This window comes from Nuphar pumila, chromosome 7 (genome assembly GCF_984573655.1).
Source record: "Nuphar pumila chromosome 7, dmNupPumi1.hap1.1, whole genome shotgun sequence".
Lineage (NCBI taxonomy): Eukaryota > Viridiplantae > Streptophyta > Magnoliopsida > Nymphaeales > Nymphaeaceae > Nuphar > Nuphar pumila.
In genome coordinates this window covers 117,042,048-117,064,346 of record NC_143255.1, presented here as the reverse complement: position 1 = coordinate 117,064,346, position 22,299 = coordinate 117,042,048, and the positions used below count along the sequence as shown (strand labels likewise).

The 22,299-nt window shown below is 41.0% G+C and overlaps 1 protein-coding gene and 1 pseudogene across 1 annotated transcript; both read left to right on the top strand.

Moving 5' to 3' along the window:
• The first annotated feature begins 1,533 nt into the window (after positions 1 to 1,533).
• On the top strand, positions 1,534 to 13,134 carry LOC149833106 (vacuolar iron transporter homolog 2-like). The gene is made up of 4 exons (XM_090013368.1): positions 1,534 to 2,054; positions 8,961 to 9,070; positions 12,644 to 12,870; positions 12,967 to 13,134. The coding sequence occupies exons 1-4, from the start codon at positions 1,534 to 1,536 to the stop codon at positions 13,132 to 13,134; spliced, it is 1,026 nt and encodes a 341-aa protein (XP_089869494.1).
• Positions 13,135 to 19,938: 6,804 nt separating this feature from the next.
• LOC149833105 (vacuolar iron transporter homolog 1 pseudogene) lies at positions 19,939 to 20,637 on the top strand (annotated as a pseudogene).
• Positions 20,638 to 22,299: the final 1,662 nt, after the last annotated feature.

Sequence of the window (22,299 nt, the reverse complement as noted above, 5' to 3'; positions counted from 1 at the left end):
TTTTCTGTAAACAAGCTAGCTCGAGTTTATTTGGCTTTGGGTTTATTATGAGCTCGAACTCTACTTAGACACAAGGAGTCATGGTTGGACTAGCTTATCAGTCCGACCTTCGATTTTCATGTATAAATGTAGGAGAAATACCATTTAGGGATGATCCATTTGCTCTGAATTCTCAATATAGGCCTCACATTTTTTAAATTCCATAAACGAGCCTCTACTTTCTTGGAAACTGCCAAACAAGAGCCTACATTTATTATTGTCCTTTAATTCAAGTTAAATCACAAATCAAATTACAATAGTAACCTTCATCATTAAGAGTTCAAATGTTTGCTTTTTATTTTTTATAAGGATGAATCGGTATTTTCAAGGCAGAATACAAGTAACAAAAAAGGAATTATGCTTTTCAAGGTAATAAATTTGACCTGAGATCTCTATTTGATTTTTTTCAAGAAAAGTTTGGCCATATTTGAAATTTTAAAAGTTGCCCATTTTGAAATTTACAGGCAAAAGGTTGGCCCATAAATGAAATTTTTCTAATATAGAGAAAATTTCATAAACATATAACGTTCACTTCCCTCCCTATACACTATAAACTGTTATTCTCCCTCTTTTTTTTTTTTGTTTTTTTAGGGAAAGATAATGTTATTGATAGTAGTAGTAAAAGATCATATACAAATCAAGGAAAGAACCTCCAGAAAAACCACAGAAATGAACTCCAAGGATGAGGTGTGATGAGAAATTAATACACCAGAAAAAAAAAACCCAAACAGAACATCAGAAAGACTCCCCAGCGTTACAGCAGATCAGTCTGCTAAATCACCAAAACCCCGCTTTGTGTGCAGGATTTAATTTTGGTGATTCGAAAATCAATGGTTGACAAAACATAAAATTTTGTGATTTAAAAAATCACATTTTTTTTTCATAAAAAATTACGATTCTTCTGAAATGGATCATGCTGAATTTATTTTATAACGTCAGATTCAATCAAAATAACCAGCATCATGAGATTTATGAGGGGGTATGGAGAGGAGGGATGACACGGGGGATGAGTGGAACCCAGCGGAAACAGCCAAGGAACGTGTCATGGAAAGGAAATTTTGCCGGAAAGGAGACGGAGAAATTAACTGCATCTGCAGCACGCCATTCTCCATTTTTCAACGGCAGAAAAGTCCCATGCAACACGCGGTTGCACCACTGGGGAATGCCCATCCGGACGTTACAACATCCAGCTCCCGCGATGCGCGTGGCTTCCACACTCCCCAACACAGCATTTCCCCCTCTTTCGCTAAAAAAAAACTATGTTCTGCTCCTCTCAAACGGCGTTGAGCTCAATATTTTGATTAAATTCTCATGCCTTTGCATGTGCTCTCCACAGCCACCACCCCCCCCCCCCCCCACCGTCTCTCTCTCTCTCTCTCTCTCTCTCTCACACACACACACACACACACACACACACACACAATGTCTTTGAATCAGGTCTGTTCTCATGAACAGGGCTCAACAAGCTCTGCCTCTGGACATACAGAAACCACCATGATAGCTGTTACTGCACCACCATTAGATGTTGAACACAATGGTAACCAGTCTGACACTAAACCTTTCGACTACACCCAGCGGGCTCAGTGGCTCCGAGCTGCAGTTCTGGGTGCGAATGACGGCCTCATCTCAGTCTCCTCCCTCATGATTGGCGTAGGCGCAGTCAAACAGACTGCCCGAGCCATGGTCGTATCGGGGCTAGCTGGGCTTGTCGCCGGTGCATGCAGCATGGCCATTGGAGAGTTTGTCTCGGTCTACTCCCAACTTGATACCGAGCTGGCTCAGATCAATCGGGATAAGGAATATTCCGGGAAGGACAAAGACGAGAAGTCAGAGAGCCTTCCGAATCCATTGCAAGCAGCAGGGGCATCCGGATTGGCGTTCGGGGTCGGGGCGGTGTTGCCACTGGTAGCTGGCGGGTTCATAGGCCATCAGTGGGCTCGGATCGGGGTGGTTTCGGGTGTGTCTAGCCTGGCTCTGGCTTGGTTTGGTGCGGCCAGTGCACTGCTGGGAGGCTCGTGTTGGCGATACCCCTGTAAAAACAACATGACAGGGAGCGTACCTGGATTCGCCATTGATCGTGTAGGTGATTCGGCGTTCTCCTCAGCCGGTCGACGCCCACAATGAGCCCAGGCCTTATGTCGACGGTGAGCAGGACCCTTTCCGCAGCGTCCGAATGCGGAGCAGAATTTGGGCAGGGAAACAACTACAAGTCACTCATCATCCCAGTAGCCCCTAACCCCTTATTTGTAATGGGAGATTAGGCAGTTACGTGAATGTGGTCTCTCCACATTCACGTAACTCCCACCCACTATCTCCATTACTTGGCCAGTTACTTGACCCACTAATGGCTGTGTCAAACCGGGTCAGACTGCGGGTTGGACCCGTAAAACCCAAAATGTCCAACATTCTTCCACTTGACCCATTGACACCAAAAGTGTACTAAATCGAGGTGTATACCGTTATCTCGATTTAATTCTTCATGTGGGTTCACATGCCACCCTTTATCACAAGGATGAATCGTATGAGTCAAGGATATGAACACCCCTTTATGAAATGTCATATTTTCTTGTACTACACTACAATTCACCTTCAGTGCTTAGGCATGTAAAGAAATTACCTTTATGAATAGGTTGGTCTCTCACCTATTCTATTGGTCCTTTAATATTGTTATTCTGCTATTCTCTCTAACCCATATGAGAGATTCTTTATGCAAAATCAACAATAACACAAAACTTTAGAGAATCAAAACATAAACACAAATGTGATTACATAATGTATTGTCATACATCAGAAGGAATAAAAAAGACCCATCCCCTTTACATGTTGGGATTACAATCCCGGTGCTAGCCCTTTAGTAAGGGGATCTGCAGTCATTTCCTTCGTCCCAATTGTATCAATACATATCAGATGATTCTCAGTCATTTCCTTAACAACAAAATATTTTAACTCCATGTGTCGACACGATGTTGAGCTCTTGTTGTTATTTGAAAAAGATACGGCTGCTTCATTATCACAAAAGATCTTTAGTGGTCTCTCAATAGAGTCCACTATACCGAGACCCATAATGAAGTTCCTTATCCAAATGGCCTGTGACGAAGTCTCGTATAGAGCAATAAATTCTGCCTCCATGGTATGAGCAACAGTGGTAGACTGCTTTCCGCTTCTCCATGAGACAGCACCACCTGCTAGAAGGAAAATGTATCCAGTAGTGGATTTTCTACTGTCAATACATCCTCCTAAGTCCGCATCAGAGTATCCAACGACCTCTAGGTGGTCAGCTTTCCTGTAGATCAATATATAGTCTTTCGTTCCTTGTAAATAGCGCATGACCTTCTTCGCTGCCTTCCAGTGCGCAATGCCTGGATTTGACTGATATCTACCAAGCATTCCCACAACAAATGCTATATCAGGTCGAGTGCAGGTCTGCGCATACTGTAAACTCCCAACTGCTGAAGCATATGGGACAGCATCCATCTGAGCCTTCGCAATATCATCCTGAGGACAGTCCTTCAAGCTCAATTTATCCCCTTTCACTATAGGTGTCGAACTAGGAGAACAATTCTCCATCCCATATCTTTTAAGAACCTTAAGGATATAGGATTTCTGAGATAGGCCAAAGACACCTTTAGTTCTATTACGACGGATCTCAATTCCAAGGACATAAGTAGCCTCACCCATGTCTTTCATATCGAAATGAGAGGAAAGAAAATCTTTTGTTTCACGTAAAAGACTCAAATCATCAGTTGCAAGAAGAATGTCGTCAACATATAAAACCAAAATTATGAACTTACTCCCACTAGTCTTAATGTAAATACACTGATCAACAATGTTTTCAGTGAATCCAAAGTTCATTATAACCTGATTGAACTTCTTATACCACTGGCGGAAGGCCTGTTTAAGTCCATAAATTGACTTATTCAATTTGCAAACTAAGTTATTTGAGTCATCTATACTGAAACCAGGAGGTTGTTGCATGTATACCTCCTCATCCAGATCCCCATTTAGGAAGGTGGTTTTCACATCCATCTGATGCAGCTCTAAATCAAAATGAGCTACGAGGGCCATGATTATTCTTAATGAATCTTTAGTTGAGACAGGAGAAAAAGTCTCATTATAATCAATGCCCTCTATCTGTGTGAAACCTTTTGCAATAAGCCTAGCCTTGTACCTCTCCACATGACCTTTAGAGTCTGTTTTGGTTTTGTAAACCCATTTACAACCAACAGGTCTAACTCCATCAGGTTGAGGTACAAGATCCCACACTTGGTTCTTTGCCATAGAGTCAAGCTCTTCTTTCATGGCATTAATCCAATGTGTTGATCTTTCACTTTCAATGGCTTCTGCAAATGTGAAGGGATCTTCTTCAATGTCTATGAAATCATTTGACTCTTGTAAATACACCACATAGTCCGGATGGATAGCAGATTTCCTAATTCTGGTGGACCTCCATACAGGTGCTACAGGTGGGTCAAAATGAACCTCTGTATCCTGTTGTTGTTGTATATCCTCATCAACAACCGGATCTAGTTGGGATTGATGTTCATTGACTGGACTTTCTCTTACATTACTCGAAGGAACAATGATAGAGAAAGTCGGGTCATTATCCTTAGCAGGTGAGAAACCTGAATCCTGCATTTCCTCAAAATTAATATTTTGAGATGCATCTATCCCAACAGAACCATTTTCAAGAAATCTTGCTTTATCTGTTTCCACTATCTGTGGTGTATGAGATGGACAATAAAACCTAAAGCCTTTCGATCTTTCTGGATAACCAATGAAGAAACCACTAGTTGTCCTAGGATCAAAAGCTTTTATATGTGGGTTATACAATTTAGCTTCTGCTGGACATCCCCATATGTGCATATATTACAAAGAAGGTTTTCTACCTGTCCATAACTCATAAGGAGTCTTTTGAACAGCTTTCGTAGGAACCTTATTCAAAATATGCACTGCAGTCCTAAGAGCTTCACGCCACAAGGTTAAAGGAAGGTTTGAGTGATTCAACATCGCTCGAACCATTTCTTTAAACGTACGGTTTCTCCTCTCAGCTACACCATTCTGATAAGCACTACCATGCATGGTATACTGAGGTACAATGCCTTCCTCTTTTAGAAACCATGCTAATGGACCTTCCTTTTGTCCCATCTCAGTGAAACGACCATAATATTCGCCACCTCTATCTGACCTGACAACCTTAATAACTTCACCGGTTTGTTTCTCTACTTCTTTCTTGAAGTCCTTAAAAACTTGAAAGACTTCTGATTTTTCAGATAATAAGTAGAGATACATATACCGTGAGTAATCGTCTATAAAGGTGACAAAATACTTTTCACCCGTATAACACGGTGAAAAAGGGCCGCAGACATCCGTATGCACTATTTCTAACTTTCCATTGCTGCGTTTGGCATCTTTCTTATATGTGTTAGACTGCTTAGCCTTTATGCAGTCAACACATGGCTCTATATTTGTAAAATCAAGGGATCCAAGGATTCCCTCTTTTACGAGTCTTTGGACTCTCTCTTTCGAGATATGTCCTAACCTCCGATGCCAAAGCAAATAGGATTGATCATCCTTTAGACCACGTTTATTGCCAATCATTGTGTTCTCAATGGAGTGAGATTCCTGAATTTGGAGTTTGGTTCTTAATCGATACAAACCATCACACATATATGCAGAACCTATATTCATTGAATTTTTCATAATAATAAGTTCAGATTTTTCAAATTTAAATACAAAATCAAACTTATCAAGTTTTGAAATTGAAATTAGGCTCCGACTATAAGATGGAACATAAAATGTATCGACCAAATCCAACATGAATCCCGACTCCAACACAATTCTGCAGGTCCCAACGCTTTTGACATGCGAACGCATCTTATTTCTTGAGAAGATGCTTCTTTCATGCTCCGTTGGTTCCCTTTTGTTCAGAAATGCCTGCAAAGAGTTGGCAATGTGCACCGTGGCACCAGAATCAATCCGCCAACTATGCAATGGAACATGAATTAAATTGCACTCATGAGAAACGAATGACTTATTACCTTTATTTTCGAACCACTTCTTGAACTTCAAACAGTCCACCTTCTTATGCCCTTTCTTTTTGCAGAAGAAACACTTTATAGAAGGGCCACCAAACTGGGATTTGGCTTTCGCCTGAGAGTTTGAACTCTCCCCAGTGGCTCTCTTCTGATTCTTCTTTTTGAAGGAGCTTTTCTTTGGCCTCGACCTCTGTTTATCCTTATGAGAGGCCATATGTGCACTTGGCACCCTCTCACCCTTCAACCTCTCCTCTTCCTCAACACACTTACTCAAGAGGTCATTAAAAGACCACTCATCATTATGTGTGTTGTAGGAGATTTTAAAGGGTCCATACTCAGTAGGTAACGAGGTTAAGATCAAATGGACTAAAAATGAGTCAGAGATGGCGAACTTTATGTCATTCAGTTGAGTCGCAATATTCCTCATTTCCAAAATGTGCTGTCGGATGTGACTGTCACCAGCATATTTCATAGGCACTAATTTGAACATAAGGGTACTGGCCCTTGCCTTATTAGAAGTGACGAATTGAGCCTCAATGGCTCCCAGAAATTCCTTCACAGTCCTACAGTGAGGAATTGCACCTCGAATGTTCTTAGCCACCCGAGATTGCAAAAGCAACAGGCTAAGTCTGTTCGAGCGCTCCCACTTCTCAGAGGCAACTTTCTGATCAGTTGTACTCTGCTCTGTAAGAGTGGGAGGTTCATCAATTCTAAGGGCCAGATCTAAATCCATATAGCCCAAAGTGAACAACACAATTTCTTTCCAATCAGAAAAATTTGATCCGTCTAAGATAGGGATACTACTAGAACCGTCAATATGGAAGAAACCTGATAAAAGGAAAAAAAAACAGAAATATGTTACTATTATTGCTCAAACGAGACTCGTGTTGAAAAAGTAAAAGTGAGACCCTTTATTTTCACCTTTTCTGAGACAAGCATAGTTGAGCCATTATCGTTTCACTTTGGTGAAAACGATAATACTCATGATTGCTCCGTCTTTTCAATTCCCAAGGAATTGACTTCAGTTGGTGAAACTAGTAGATCATGAATCCAGAGGCAATTCAGCACTGTACCTTTGGGTACGAACATGCTTCATGGGCTGGAATGCATATCTACTATCACACCCTGTGTAAATTTGGAACACAACGATCTACCTTTGGGTAGAATTGATGTTTCATAAATTTACACACAATCATAATTACGAATCTTAATACGGTTCAAAGAATCCTCAATTAACACGACTCAGATCACTTTGGTGATTACATGAATCGGTTAATCAAAATCTTTTACCGAAAAATTTATTCGTATTATGGAGCACACCCATGCACACATTTTAATGCATGTATATTCATGACATAATATTAGTTTATACTACAACAAAAATGCATAAACTAATTATCATAAATTTAGTCATAATTCATGCTTAAAATCATCATGCATAACTTAACCAACGCTAAATACATGAATTAACATGCATAAGTCATGCATTATTCAAAATAAATACTTTATAAAGCATGAAAAATAACAAAAGCATGCTCATATGGGTAAAACCCAGGGTCCATATGTAGGAACCGGTCTAAAAATACTCTGAACCGGTCTGAAACCGCCCCGAACCGGTCATCTAAGGGTCCGAACCGGTTCTGAACCTTATAAACCGATACTTAATATGAACAAAAGTTCATAAAACCCTATAACAGTATGCCAAAATCCCTATATTTCTTTAAATCTATGAAAACAGGGTCTCAGCGTCCAGGAACCGGTGAAAAACTAGAAAGAACCGGTCAAAAATGGCTCTGAACCGGTTCCGGAAGGGGTCGGATCAGGTTCCTGATCCGATTCAGTCTCAATAGTGTTTGGATCCTGTTTTTATGGATCCAACCCAGTTTCAAATGGGATCCGGGTCTGACCCGACCCATACTTAATACGGATCGGACCCGGCCCGAACCAAAACCCAGGTTAGACCCGGTCCGAAACAGGCCCGGGTCGGACCCGGTCCAAAACAGATACCGGGTTAGACCCGGTACAAAATGGATACCGGGTTCGACCCGGTTCAGACCGGATACCGGGTTCGACCCGGTCCAACATGGACCCGGGTATGACCCGGTCCTATAACGGACTCCGGGTTCGACCCGATCCATTATGGACCCTGGGTCGACCCGGTTCTTAATGGGTCCGGATCGGACCCATTCCAGAATGGATCCAGACCGGACCCGATATTAAATGGAGACCCGACCTTTTTTCGGATCAGACCCAGACCCGGTCCCATTATGGGTCCGGGTTAGATAAAAAAAAATAGCAGGCCCGATCCATTTCTGGTTTGGATCGGACCTGATATCGGGTCTTCACACGGGACCCGATCCGGTCCCCACATTGAAATTAAACAGAAACCCGATGGGTTTCTGTTTGAGATTTCAGGGAAACCGAAAAGGGTTTCCGCCCTTTTCGGTTCCACGGCGACCCACGTCGCCGTAACGGCGACTGACGCCCATAACCCATTGTTGGCGATACCCCTGTAAAAACAACATGACAGGGAGCGTACCTGGATTCGCCATTGATCGTGTAGGTGATTCGGCGTTCTCCTCAGCCGGTCGACGCCCACAATGAGCCCAGGCCTTATGTCGACGGTGAGCAGGACCCTTTCCGCAGCGTCCGAATGCGAAGCAAAATTTGGGCAGGGAAACAACTACAAGTCACTCATCATCCCAGTAGCCCCTAACCCCTTATTTGTAATGGGAGATTAGGCAGTTACGTGAATGTGGTCTCTCCACATTCACGTAACTCCCACCCACTATCTCCATTACTTGGCCAGTTACTTGACCCACTAATGGCTGTGTCAAACCGGGTCAGACTGCGGGTTGGACCCGTAAAACCCAAAATGTCCAACAGCTCGCCCGTGTTCAAGTCAACGGTCCGGGTTTTGGTTGGTGGGTGGGCGGCCATGCTCGTTACCTTTGGGGTGCTTAGGCTTTTTAGCATTGCCCTTCGAACCTCCATTGGTTGAGGCGTTTGTTTCGTAGAGGATGCCTTGGTTATTTGTTTGATGATTTTGTAGTTTTTTTCTCTTATTCACAATGGCATATCCATTCTACACAAAGCTATTGTTATCAAGAGACCCTATGCTTGTGTGTGATTTACTATTATTCTCTGCATCCAGTGGACATGCCTGCTACCAGTAGGTCCATTCATATGGCTAGGTCTAGGATGCTGCCAACATCCTAAAATCTTTAGTTTTCTGCACTTCTCGCTTTATTTAGGGTTTTTTGCAAATTAGTCCTTGCACCCAATAGCATGCTGCAATAGATATATAGGTAACTTCTTTGTTCCTTGTTCACTCATTTCTCTTGTTCGTTTCTCCCAGTGTTGCTAAAATCGGTAATTATTGAATCATTTTCTTAAACAAAAGAGAATCAATCTAAATCAAATCAAATGGCAATGCTTTTGAATAAGATCTTTTGAAATGTTGATATCTGTGGAATTTTATTTTTTACAAATATATTAAGAAAATCCACGATAACCGATTAGGGCAGAAAGGCTGATTCAATCTGAGTTGGCAATTTTGGTAACATTGAATTCTCCTATGTGGTTATGACTTTTTTTAGTATAGCGAGATGCGAAAATTGATAAACGCTTATCCTATTAGGTCAATGCTACACATTAGTCCATTCAAGCACTTTAAAAATCACTTGCCCTTTCTATGTAGGTTTTGCAGATTCTTCCATAGCATTTGCTATCAAGCTAAAAAATAAAAAGGCTTTAAAATGTTTATCTACAAGCCTTCTCCTATATTGCAAAGGACTACTCATATTAGGCTATTCGGTTTAACTAAGTTTATTTATCTATAAGCCTTTTCCTGCACTGCAAAGGACTACTCATATTAGGTTGTTTAGTTTAATTATGTCCATCATCATCAAAACAAAGCTAAGATGAATATTGAGGCCCAGGAGTCAAGTTCTATCGCGCCATGCTGTCTACAAAATAAAGGGTGTTCTTGGATTTAACAGAAATGGCGGAGATTGTTTGGAGAAAATTTCCATGGATTTACAGATGAAAGAAAAGTTATGCCAAGATTAATTTTTGACCGTCATCCTTACAAATGAACTTTCAGAACTACACCAAAGCCTACCATTAGCTTCATTTTCATTTCCAGCTTATGCTAAGCTTTCCACTTGCTTATCATTGCAACGGTAAAAGTGTAGCTATCACTGAATGTGACATTAACACTGCATAATAGAAGCAACCCACAGAATAACAAATGCATATTCTCCTCCTCTATCACTCTTAATGTGAAGATTTTTTTTATTCAAAAGATTTCCAACTTTATTTTTGAAAATTATAAATTGGCTAAGTGTTTCCTCTTTTCTTTTTATTAAATATACATATGTATATCTAGAGTAGTCATCTATGAAAGTAATAAAATAATTATTACCTCTACGAGATGGTCTTAAGAACACATACATCACTATGAACAATATGTAAAAATGTGATGATCTAGAAAAAGGGTGTTTAACAAATTTAGATTTAACACATATTTGATATTTTTCATGATTAAAATCACTAATATTACAAAGCAACAAACCATTTTTCACTAATTTATTAATAGAACCATAATGTACATGTTCTAATCTATCATGTCATAAAGATAAATGATCACATATTATATAAGTCAAATGAATATTCTCATTCATGACACTAACTTAAACATCCCATTGGTGACATATTTTTTGCCTACAATTTTTTCATTCTTAGAAAGTACAAATCAATTAGACTCAAATATAAGTTTAAAACCATTTTTATTTAATAAGAATCTAAAAACCAAATTCCTTTGAATATTAGGTGCATGATACCTATCTCTAGAAGTGAGGACATTCTTGAAGGTGAAGGGAAAGTCCACACTCTCCTTTTCAACCACCTTTATCAAAGATGAATTTCCCACAAACAAGTTATAATCATCTTCTACCAGTTCATATGTCTTAAACACATCTCTACTATTAGATACATGCATGCTTACTAGATCCAAAACCCACCCACCACTCATTTTCATCTCCTACCATGTTAATTTCGAATATCATGGCAACAAACTTTCTTTCTTATGACTTGACACCATTTTCATTTTTTCTTATGATGGTAGCAATTTTTTGCTATGTTCCATCTTTCGCCACAAACATAACACAATCCACCTTTTAATTTGTCCTTCTTGAACTTAAGGTTCTTCTTAGGCTTATTAAGATATTAGGAATGGGCATGTTTAGGCTTATTGTATAGGTTACTCTCCATCATATGAACCTTAGATGTTTGCTCCACCACATCCCCTTTTTTATCATAATTTTTTTGTTATTTCTTTAATTCTTATGTATTGGAGCAATTCCTCTAAAATCATAAACTCTCTACCATGCTTAAGAGTATTCCTATATTTCTTCCAAGACTTAGGTAACTTGCCAATAATAGCATAAACTTGAAAATCTGATCCTATTGTATGTCTTTAGATTTGATCTAATGTGTGATAAGTGTCCATGCACATGTCCAAGAACCAACTTACTGTCATTGATCTTAAAATTTATCTAAATATTAACTCACAAAGAATTTCTTGTTTCCATAGTCATTGGTTTTGTATTTCTTGTACAATGCCTGCCATAGATCTTTCGTCATCACCATGCTTGAGTAGAGATCAAAAAGTGGGTTGGTGAGAGCATTGAGAATATGACCACAATATAGGTAGTCATCATGCTCTCACTTATTCTTTGATGCTTTGATTGACATCGATGATGGAGGTAGGATTGCATTCACTCCATTAGAATCAACATTAGAAGGAGGTGTTGGGGTGGTGGGCACCATCGAGCATAAATCTTTCAATACATGCAATCTTCAAATTCGACAATTTAAGTAGGAGCTTTTGTTGTCAATGCTTAAAGTTGGTACCATCAAACCGATCCAACTTCTCAACTTTATGGTTGATTTGCTTCAAGAAGGTAGTGGTATATTTATACTTGAAAGTTAGCTTAAACTATTATAAAATTGGGTATGAAAATGATACAATTATAGGGATTCAATTCCCAGCGGTGAGCACAAAGTGCATTATGTCAGTTGCTTTCTTTAAGATAGTTTTTGTTCCCCCACAATGATACAAGAAGTTTAGACGCCTACCTTAGAGATACAATGAGTCAACCATCACCATAGTACTTCTAATAAGCTTGCACGACCTTTCTAAGCATAAATGAGTTCAAACCTAACCTATATAACACAACAAGCACTACAAGAAACCTGTGGATTAGCGACGACCTAAATCTGTCGCTAATTCATCGCTAAACAGTTTAGCGTCAGATTAGAGATGGATAACTTTCATCGCGAATTTTTCGATGCTAAGTAGCGACAAAACTTATCTGTCGCTAATTTGCGATGGATTAGCGACGAAAATGATTTGTCGTGAGTCTGTCACTATTTTAAATTAGCGATGGATAATATCCGTCGCGAGTCCTTCGTTATTTTAAATTAGCGATGAATAATATATGTCACTAATTCGTCGCTAAATTTAAAAAAAAAAATTTGCTCACTGCCGGGAGGTATTCCGGCAGCAATAGGTCAGACTTGGAGTGATTCGTCGGCGGCGACGGAGGAGGAGGACCACCCACCACCGGATCCCAGCAAGCCATACTCCCTCGACCCCAAGATCTCCGATTGGGTCTCGCAGAGGTCAGAATGGACCGATCTCGTTATTGACGACCATGATGGGGACGAGGCCGGTGTCGGGGCGGATGGCGTTGCGGAGGCGGTCGAGGAGGTCGTCAGAGCCGATGGGGAGGTAGGGGGCGTGGAAGCAACCTGCTCCCTGGCGCGCTCGACCGCCTAGTCCGACTCCCAGTCGTAGAGGTGAGTGCGAGAATGGGGGTTGCCGAAGTGGCCAGTGAAGAAGGGCAACATCGCGTCCAGCACCCGCGGGTCCATCGACGACGTCGCCTGCATGTCCAGGTACAACGGCCGCCCCGCGATCCGCACGCCCTTCATCGAGATTCCTTCGCCCTCCTCTGCTGCGTCAGAGTTGGGCGACGGCAGTCCCGGCGGTTGACATCATCCAGTAGGATCGTCTGGTGAGCCTTACTGCGGCGAGCATGAGGCTCGACTTCATCTACCAGCGGGAGCACGAGGCTCGGTTTAAATCGAACATCAGTTTAAATTTCGAACAGGAGAGAGAGGAAAAATTTTGCGCCTTAGGTGGGATGGTTTAAATCAAAAATTAGCGAGGGAATTTTTCTGTCGCTAATTAGCGACGGAAAAATTTCCTCGCTAAATCCGTCGCTAATTTCTTATAGTTTTGCAGTGAAAATTTTTTGTCGTCGATCTGTCGATAATTAGCGACGGATTTGAGACGGAATTTATACCGTCGCTAATTTCAAAATATTTCAAAGATTGGCGATGGATAATATTCTCTCGCTAAGTCCGTCGCTAATTTGTGACAGAAAAAATCCGTCGCAAAGATCTGTCGCTAATAAGGGTTTTTCTTGTAGTGAAGAATTCCTCTCACTATTAAACATGGGACAACTTTTAGCTTGTCAACTAATTTGATGTAGGCTCAAAAAACCATTTTAGCTAAGTTTTGAAATCATACGTTTGAAATAGAGCTTATGAACGGCACAACAAAGTCACCAAGAGAGTGCCAAACTAAAAGACAAAACAGAAAATAGAACTACATTTTTTTTTATATTTACAAACTACCTCAATTCAAAACAATCCACAAAGATTTTAAATATGACTTTTTTTCTAACTTTTACAACATAATTATATGATTCTGGACGAGGGTTCCTCATCATAAAAAAAGAAAACAATCAAAACGATAGTCATTCCTTTGAACATTTAAAAAAAAAGATGATAGTTGTCCCATGTGCGCATACTGTGAATGAGGGTGAGAGTGGGATTAATCAACATAGGGAACGAGTCATGGTCTGTGACAGAATTAATAATAATAATAATAAGTGTTATTTGCCTTAATTTTCATCATTTTTTGTTTTCATTAATCACATGAACTGCTTCACTGCTCCAACACCACCCCGGCTGGGAATTTGGTTACTACGAGTTGAATATATAAACGGCTTAAGTTGACAGGTGATAACTTTGTTGTTACATGGTATGAGGCTGATACAAATAAGATGATATGTGAAAACACAAAATTTATGTGCTTTGAAATCAGATCACTGCCATTCATTGTACAAACAATGGGGTTTCTTTTACTTTACCAACGGGGGGCTCCGCTAGTCTGGCAGGAGCAGTTACTGCACGTGTTGGTAGGTTGCAAGTTCGAACCTCAAATGGTATGGTTGTATAACTGGTAAGGGTCTGCTTAACCCCAGCTTTCTTTGTCGACAAAAAAAAAAAAACAAGGGGCCCAAAGGAACTGCTGATATCATGCTTACACTTGAGATCATGACTACGGATGGTGGTGATTTCGAAACAGAAATTTTGTGTTGATATATCGCCTGATTGACCTTTGATACAAGCTGCAAAGTACCAGCAAACACCTAGAGCAGGAGATGACGAGGGATCAAATGATGGTGATTGAGTTGGGAATAATTTTTGATAGCTGTGGTGACGGCAGACGTGGTCATATTGTATAACGGATTCATTGGTTTTGTTAAATTCTGACCCGGGGGTGTGCATCTGCTGCACTCGTGCAGTATTGAGTTGAGATGCACAGCTTCCGAGTGAGATGCGAGTGTGAAAATTGAATATATATATATATATATATATATATATATATATATATATATATATATGACATGATCTGCCCTTTGCCGTGGTAGGGCAAACATCACACTAAGTGTCATAACAGTACAGGTTATATCTCAAAGATGTGGGCGATGAGGTGCAGCAGCGCACTAAAAATGCACAATAACATTGCACCTGATCCTTCCTCTCTTGGTTAAACATATCTTTTTCTTATCAGGAACGATCATCTAGGCACCTGGGTGTGAGAAGTGCGGGCTGATTCTTCAGTTTTTCTATCGATGGTTTCTATGTATTTTTGAAAATGACCAAACTCGGTGGTAGTGGACCAGGGCAGGTACGGGGGACAAGGTCTCCACCCCCTGTCCCATCTCAGAATCCTCGCCTCCATCCCCATTTCATGTCCTTCATCCATGGTCCAAACGAGACGAGGCGGGGCAGGCCCCGTTTTCTCCCGGTCCTCTGCCATCCCTAAGTCTCCACACCTAACCAATCCCATGATATACGGGAAGATTTTGGGTAGGGATCTCAACCCTAAAACTTGATGGCCATGAATGTCACGTTTGGCAATAAAACCTTCAATCCCTTTCAATCAGATCGTATATCCGATTCATCAGAACTTTCATTCTCTCTGAGGAAAAAAATATGAGAATTTCAGGCCTTTTTTATTGCTATTATTGTCTGACATGCCCTAGTTATGCCAATCAGTACCCTCTAGACTCTTCCTTCCCAGTACCCTCGAGACTTTTTTTATTGCATCCACAATATTTTGCATTATGAACGGTTGAAGTTTTTTTTTTGCAAGCTAGGGTTAGGCAGACCTCTACGGGTATATAAGGGCATAATACTACACATCTGAAGGTGGCTTATCTTTCCAAATCCTGTTACAATTAAGAATTACATTAATCTGAGCTAGAAGCAGTATACTTGCAAATCTTATTCCACTAGCCTAGAAACGACCCAACCAATTCGGACCCTTCAATCGATTGTTGATTACTATTTCCGTATCGTTAAATAATATCCAGTGCATTAAAAACATGGGTTCTACTACAAGGGCTCGGCTCATCTGGTAGGGGCGACTTGAAAATATCACCAAGTTGACGAGACATCATGGTTGGGTGTACTTCCTGGTGGGTAGGGAGGACCTCAAGGGTTTTACCAACTGTAGTGGATGATGAGGGGTTTACCTTCTGCCCAAAGCAGGTTATATGTGCAACCCCCAAAGACGTCATTAGCTAAATCACGTATTCGGGGTCCCAATGAGCGCCACGTATGTAAGCATGTGCAGCTCGTATTCTCATGTTTGTCAGCATCAATTAGCGTGCGATTGCAAAGATTTAAGTACCCTTTCCTCCATTGGTGCCATAAAATGATGATTTTAAAAAAAAAGCGGTTGAAAAGACTTAAGTACCCCGGAGATGGTTATTTAAGACTCAGTCTTTGCACTGCAGAATTATCCAAGAAAGGAATCCCCCCTGAAGAAGGCCATGAACATCAAGCATCTCTCTCTTCCTTCTCTTTCTGCCTTTGTGCACATCTAGCAAACGATCCTACATTGCTTTAATCAAGCACCAACTGACCTGCACACTAACTGTAGCATGGTTCAACTTGATGAGTTGCGGGGCCAGATTAAAAGTTTTTGCCCCAAGATGTTTTTTGGGCCTTGTATAATTTTTTTCTTTTATTTATCTCTTGTAACTGTTGAAAAAGAGCAATAAAGTGTTTTGTTTGATCATGGTGCTCATATGTTTTCTTTGATCATTTCTTGCTCAAGGTTTTCGTAACACCCTTTTTTGTGTGTTTATGTTTTTTTTGCTACGCGATTTTCGTAAATCGCTACTCGACTTAGCGATTTAGGAAAATCGCATAGCGATTTGCCATTTATTTTCGCTACGCAATTTTCGTAAGTCCCTACTCGATATAGCGATTTTCGTAAATCGCTACTCGATATAGCGATTTACCATTTATTTTTACTACGCAATTTTCGTAAGTTGCTACTCGATATAGCGATTTTCGTAAATTGCTACTCAATATAGCGATTTTCTATTTATTTTCGCTACGTAATTTTTGTAAATTGTTACTCAATATAGCAATTTTTGTAAATCGCTACTCGATATAGCGATTTACAAAAATCGCATAGTGATTTGCCATTGATTTGGGAGGGGGGGAGGTAGATCCAATCGGAGAGCACGACACCAGAGGTTGAGATGAGGACCTCACGGTGCCAGAACTTGATGAATGCCTGCCAAGACTTGAGGGTGCAAACACCTGTGTTAAGCAACATTAAGATGGCCTGGAAGGCATAGCCCTGATCGAAAGTATTTTCAACGTAGGGGTAGACGGATTGTACTTTGAAAGACTCCGTTGTAGGTGTACTGGAGAAAGATTCTGTTGTAGGTGTCCCTCGAAGGCGACGGAGGGGCCGCCGCAGTCGGTTGTCCGCTGGATAAGGGCAGCATTTCGGTCATTGATAGCAGAAAGAGGACGACGATCACCATTGGATTGTCAGCTCTTTGCCTCTCTTAATACAGTGTTTCACGGAGAAGGAAGAAGAAGATGATGACGAAAAGTTCAAACGAAAAAGAAAAAGAGAGTGTTTCAGGTTTGTTTCGTTGTTTGGACTTTGAAGAGTTAACATCATCCGCGACTTTCTGGATGAAGGATATTTTTGTCTTTTTCTCGAACCATTGTTTCTCTTTTTTTGAATGAAAGACATTTTTGTCATTTTCTCAAACCGTCGTTTTATGATGAGAATAGCAAGAAAAGGTACTTAAGTCTTTGCAACTCCACTGAATTCCAATGCTAACTGATGCTGACAAACATGGGAATACGAGCCCCATGTGCTTACATACGTGGAGCTCATTGAGACCCCACGACCGTCTTTGGGGGAGAACACACACCACCCTCTCCCCTTTGCCTAGCTACCAAAAAAAAGAAAAAACAGAGGGATTCTAACGTAATTGAGGCTTTAAGGATATTTTCTATCACCAGTCATGATAACTAAGCGATCTCAAGTTCGAATCCCACAGAGTTATCACGGCTTGCTATTAAAAAAAACTTAATTTGGTCAAACCAATGTTTGTCAGTATCGGTTTCAAACCCAATTCTGATTATCTGCCGATTCAAACTTGAACCAGATCGGCCATTTTGCATTTTAATATAAAAAAGAATTAACATGTTAATAAAATATTACAACATTAAATTATCATAACTATATATAAATTATTAAAACATTAAAATATTAAAAAACAGTTAAGGGCTGAATCGTCTCTTATCGAATCTATTTTGGGCTGATTCGATACCAATCGGCAGCATTAGTACTGACAACACTGGGTCAAACATGAATTCTTTGTGGTTAGCTTTGGAACCTACAACCATTACCATTGTTTATGTAATTATTATACAAAAGTTAGTTGATTTTATAGAGTTGGTTAAAGCCTTAATTTTTGGCAAGTGAAAGATTAATGATATACTAATGCTATACTTACCTCCCAAATCAAGCAATAACATAAACCCTATAGGACCATATATCGCTTCACCAAAGATGGAATTCCTTAGATATGCTAAAGAAGGTCAACCACTATTAAATTTGTTTTGACGTAAGAAATTAAGTACTTGGTGAGGAAGCACACAGATAAGAGAGATAAAAGAGTAGAGAAGAAGGGTTCCTCCATCAGGGTACGTATTGTGGGACAGCCTAAGCGTTTACTTTTTTTTAAGGCTGATCTCGTGTATGACACATGCTGGCACCATTTTTATGTATAAGCATTGGGACGAGACCCATGCAGGTTGGATGCAGGGTAAAGAATTAAAAAGGGAAGGGTTGGGGGAGGCGCGTGGGTTTCACACATCCATGTTATCACTATGGGTGTCAACGGGTGGGGTTTGGTTCAGGTGGAATCAGACTTGGATCAGATTCTCAGGTATGGTATCGGGTCCGAATTTGAATTTATTATAAGAGAAGCCATACCTGGACTCGATAAGAACTACATGAACCAGACATGGTAAAATAATATTTTTTGTATCATTTTTACATTGAAATTTTTTGGGTCTTAATAGGAACTCAGGTCGGGGCCCGGGATTGGTAAAAAAATTCACAAACTATACATGGGTTCACGTATTAATAGGACCTTTTCAGGTCTGAACCCAGGTCCTAATCAAGTCTTATTATTTGTCACCATACCCGGACCCTATAAGGTTTGATAGGGTAAACCCGACCCGTTGATACCCTAGTTGTCACCTCTGCTCCCCTCCCCCCCCTTGCTCCCCATGACATATTGGCTCGCACATTCCGATTAAACTAAAATTTCACAACTCAAGAAATCATATTTTTTAATTAGCAATAAGACAATTCAAGATTAGCAAACAATACAGTGGACACCCACGTTGGACGAGTGTGAGATGTTGATTGCGTGCAGGATCAATTTTGCAGAAGGGAGCTTTTAGTGGCAGTCACAACCGCCACTGAAAGCTTTTTGCTAGCACGCATTCGCCCGTTCCACACTAACAACTCATCTGGCATACTCTCTCTTGTTTGCATAGATCTAACCACCAAATGGCAAACCTAACCGTACAAATGTGTTTAGCATGATTTAATTAATAAATTAAAAGATTTTATCATATTTAATATACCATAATATTCTAATTTTTAGATATTGAAAATCAACAGCTCACTATTCATGAAAAAAGAGTGGCTTAAAAATGGTATAAAATTTCATATTTAGTTGAACTTTAACATTTGAAAATAATAAATAAAATGTGCTCAACATGATCCAACGGTTAGAGCTTTGAACTAAATAAATCGAGTGTGTAGCTGATTCCCAAGACTTGATTACACACGGTACATTTATGATCTCTAGTAGTTCTTTATTAAAAGAAAAGAAATAAATAAAGAAAAGGCGAGGTCACCTCAGCCATCACCATTCATTTGTATTCTTTGATGGTCGACTTTCGCAAATCCAATGGCTCTAAGATGGCGGTTTGATAGCCAATCTGAAAAGATGTCTACCCTTTTTGTTACATCTCTATAAATTGCTGAGATGGGGAGTGTGCTGCCCACACTCAGCTCTCTCTCTCTCTCTCTCTCTCTCTATATATATATATATAAATTGCAGAGATTAGGCGTGTGCTGCCCACACTCATCTCTCTCGCAATGGCCTCCCACCAGCCTTCTGATATTCAACTTAACCCCATGGTCTATGCAGCGAACAAGCCGGAATCAGTGACCACCAATTCTCCGGCTGAAGCCGAGGAGAAACCCGAACCTTTCAACTACTCGCAGCGTGCGCAGTGGCTCCGAGCTGCTGCGCTTGGGGCCAACGATGGCCTAGTCTCTGTTGCCTCCCTCATGCTTGGTGTTAGTGCAGTTAACCAGTCTGCCAAGGCCATGGTAATCTCCGGCCTCGCCGGGCTCATCGCCGGAGCGTTGAGCATGGCCATCGGCGAGTTCGTCTCCGTCTACGCTCAAGTCGATATCGAGCTCGCCCAGATGGAGAGGGAAAGGAGACACGCCGACACCGATTGGTCGCTGGAGGAAGAGAAGGAAGAGAAGGAGAAGCTGCCTAGCCCGTTGCAGGCGGCCGGGGCATCGTCATTGGCGTTCAGCTTCGGCGCGGTGTTGCCGCTGCTGGCCGGTGCGTTCATCGCAGAAAGGTGGGTCCGGATCGGTGTGGTATCCGGTGTCTACACTGTGGCCCTAGTCTTCTTCGGCTGGATCGGTGCAGTGCTGGGAGGCTCGCCGGCTCTCAAATCAACAGTTAGGATTGTGGTTGGAGGTTGGGCTGCTATGCTTGTCACCTTTGGCGTACTTAAGCTCTTTGGCATGGCATTCCACATGGACATCTCTCAATAGACCTCTCTATATGGAGCCACATGACTAGAGAAGTCCATGGCTCGCCTGTTGGGTACCCTATGTTTCTCTTATAATATTTACGTAAGTTGGCTTAGAGATAAATAACTGTGTAAACATATGCATGTACCCACTGAAAAGATGCCTATTGTGAAAAGGAAGACACTAGCTGCCCAAAGAAATTAATATATATATATATATATATAGTGATGGTAATGGAGAAAAGAGATAATAGTAGCATGTAAGCATGCATTTGGGCTGTTGGGCATGTCTGTAAAGCAAAATACAGAAAGGAATGCAAACAAGTACACGATCTTCCATGCATGGAGAAACCTTTATTTGTTTGTTTGGTACAGGAAACTCCCCAGAAGACGACGGAGCAGATCCAGTGATCGTGCCCGAGTACTTTGTAAAGTACTCGAGCCACACAAAACACAGAAAATCGCTACGCGCCTAGCGATTTTCTGTGTTTTGTAATTTTACACAGAAAATCGTTAGTATGGGTAGCGATTTTTACCAGTTCCTTCTTGGGAAATCCAAAACGCAACACCAGTTCTTTCATCCATGGCTTACCGTGTTTTTCTCTTGGCATCTTCTACTAGAATTTGTTTAACAATTAAATTATTTTCTTTCTAAAAATAAAACACTGGCAGAAGACAGTTTTCTGTTTAAAACAAAAATGGTAAATGGAAACTAGACTTTTATATTACTGAACATTTTTCGCACCCGCCTGGGTCGCCCAAGTGGCAGCAGGCCAAGGAAGAAGGTGCTGACCCCTTCACCCCGTGTTTGACTTCCATCGAGCCTGGCGAGCTCCATAAGGGCTTGGGTACACCTGGGGTTTACCTTGAAAAAGGAAGGCCCATTAAGTGACCCCGTTCTGAGCGAGGGTTTCTCATCATACAAAAAAAAGAAAAGAAAAAGTACTGAACATTCTTCTAAAAAATCATTAATTAGCTTTGGTAAATGGGCTGAATGAGCCAAGCTTTAAGTGTTCAAGCTTGCTTCAATATTCCTGTGTCCAGCCAAGCTTAGTTTGATCACATAATGAGTCATGATGACAAAAAATAAAATAAAATTAAATTAAAAATATCTAAAGTATATTTCTTACTATCTAATGATCTTATACAAGTTAAGTACTTATTGTTAGTGAACAAGCTGTTTAGGAGCCGAATATGCCACGCACGGGTTAGGCAGATCCCACCAGTTATTACTCAACGTACTACTGGTGTTTGAACCTGCAACGTCCCACCACAAAGAGATGTGAATTGACAGCTCGTACCAACCAAACGAAGCCCCGATTAGCATAGTTTGAGTGGGTCTTGGTTATCAGGGTTTGACTCCCACAGGCTCTACACCCTTGCATAGGCCCTGGGGGTAATGATCCTAGCACTAGGGTTTTACGATGAAAATGTCTCCAGTTTTGGACACGGTTTGCCTTTGCAAAACATAGAAGAAGGTAAGCCTCATTAGGGGTGGCAAAACCTGACACGACCCGCCAACCCGCCTCTTAGGCGGGTTCGGGTTGGGCTTAAGCCAACCAGTTTAATAAATGGGTCGACCCGCCTAACCCATTTATTAAACGGGTTGGGTTCGGGTTGGGGGTATGCCAACCCGCCAACCCGGCTCACCCGTTTAATAAACGGGTTAGGCGGGCGGGTCAAC

Coding starts and splice junctions, on each gene's coding strand:
- LOC149833106 (XM_090013368.1), top strand. CDS start 1,534: ATGATAGCTGTTACTGCACCACCATTAGATGTTGAACACAATGGTAAC. Junction 9,071..12,643: donor TGCCCTTCGAACCTCCATTG/GTTGAGGCGTTT, acceptor GTATTCCGGCAG/CAATAGGTCAGACTTGGAGT. Junction 12,871..12,966: donor TCGTCAGAGCCGATGGGGAG/GTAGGGGGCGTG, acceptor GGGTTGCCGAAG/TGGCCAGTGAAGAAGGGCAA.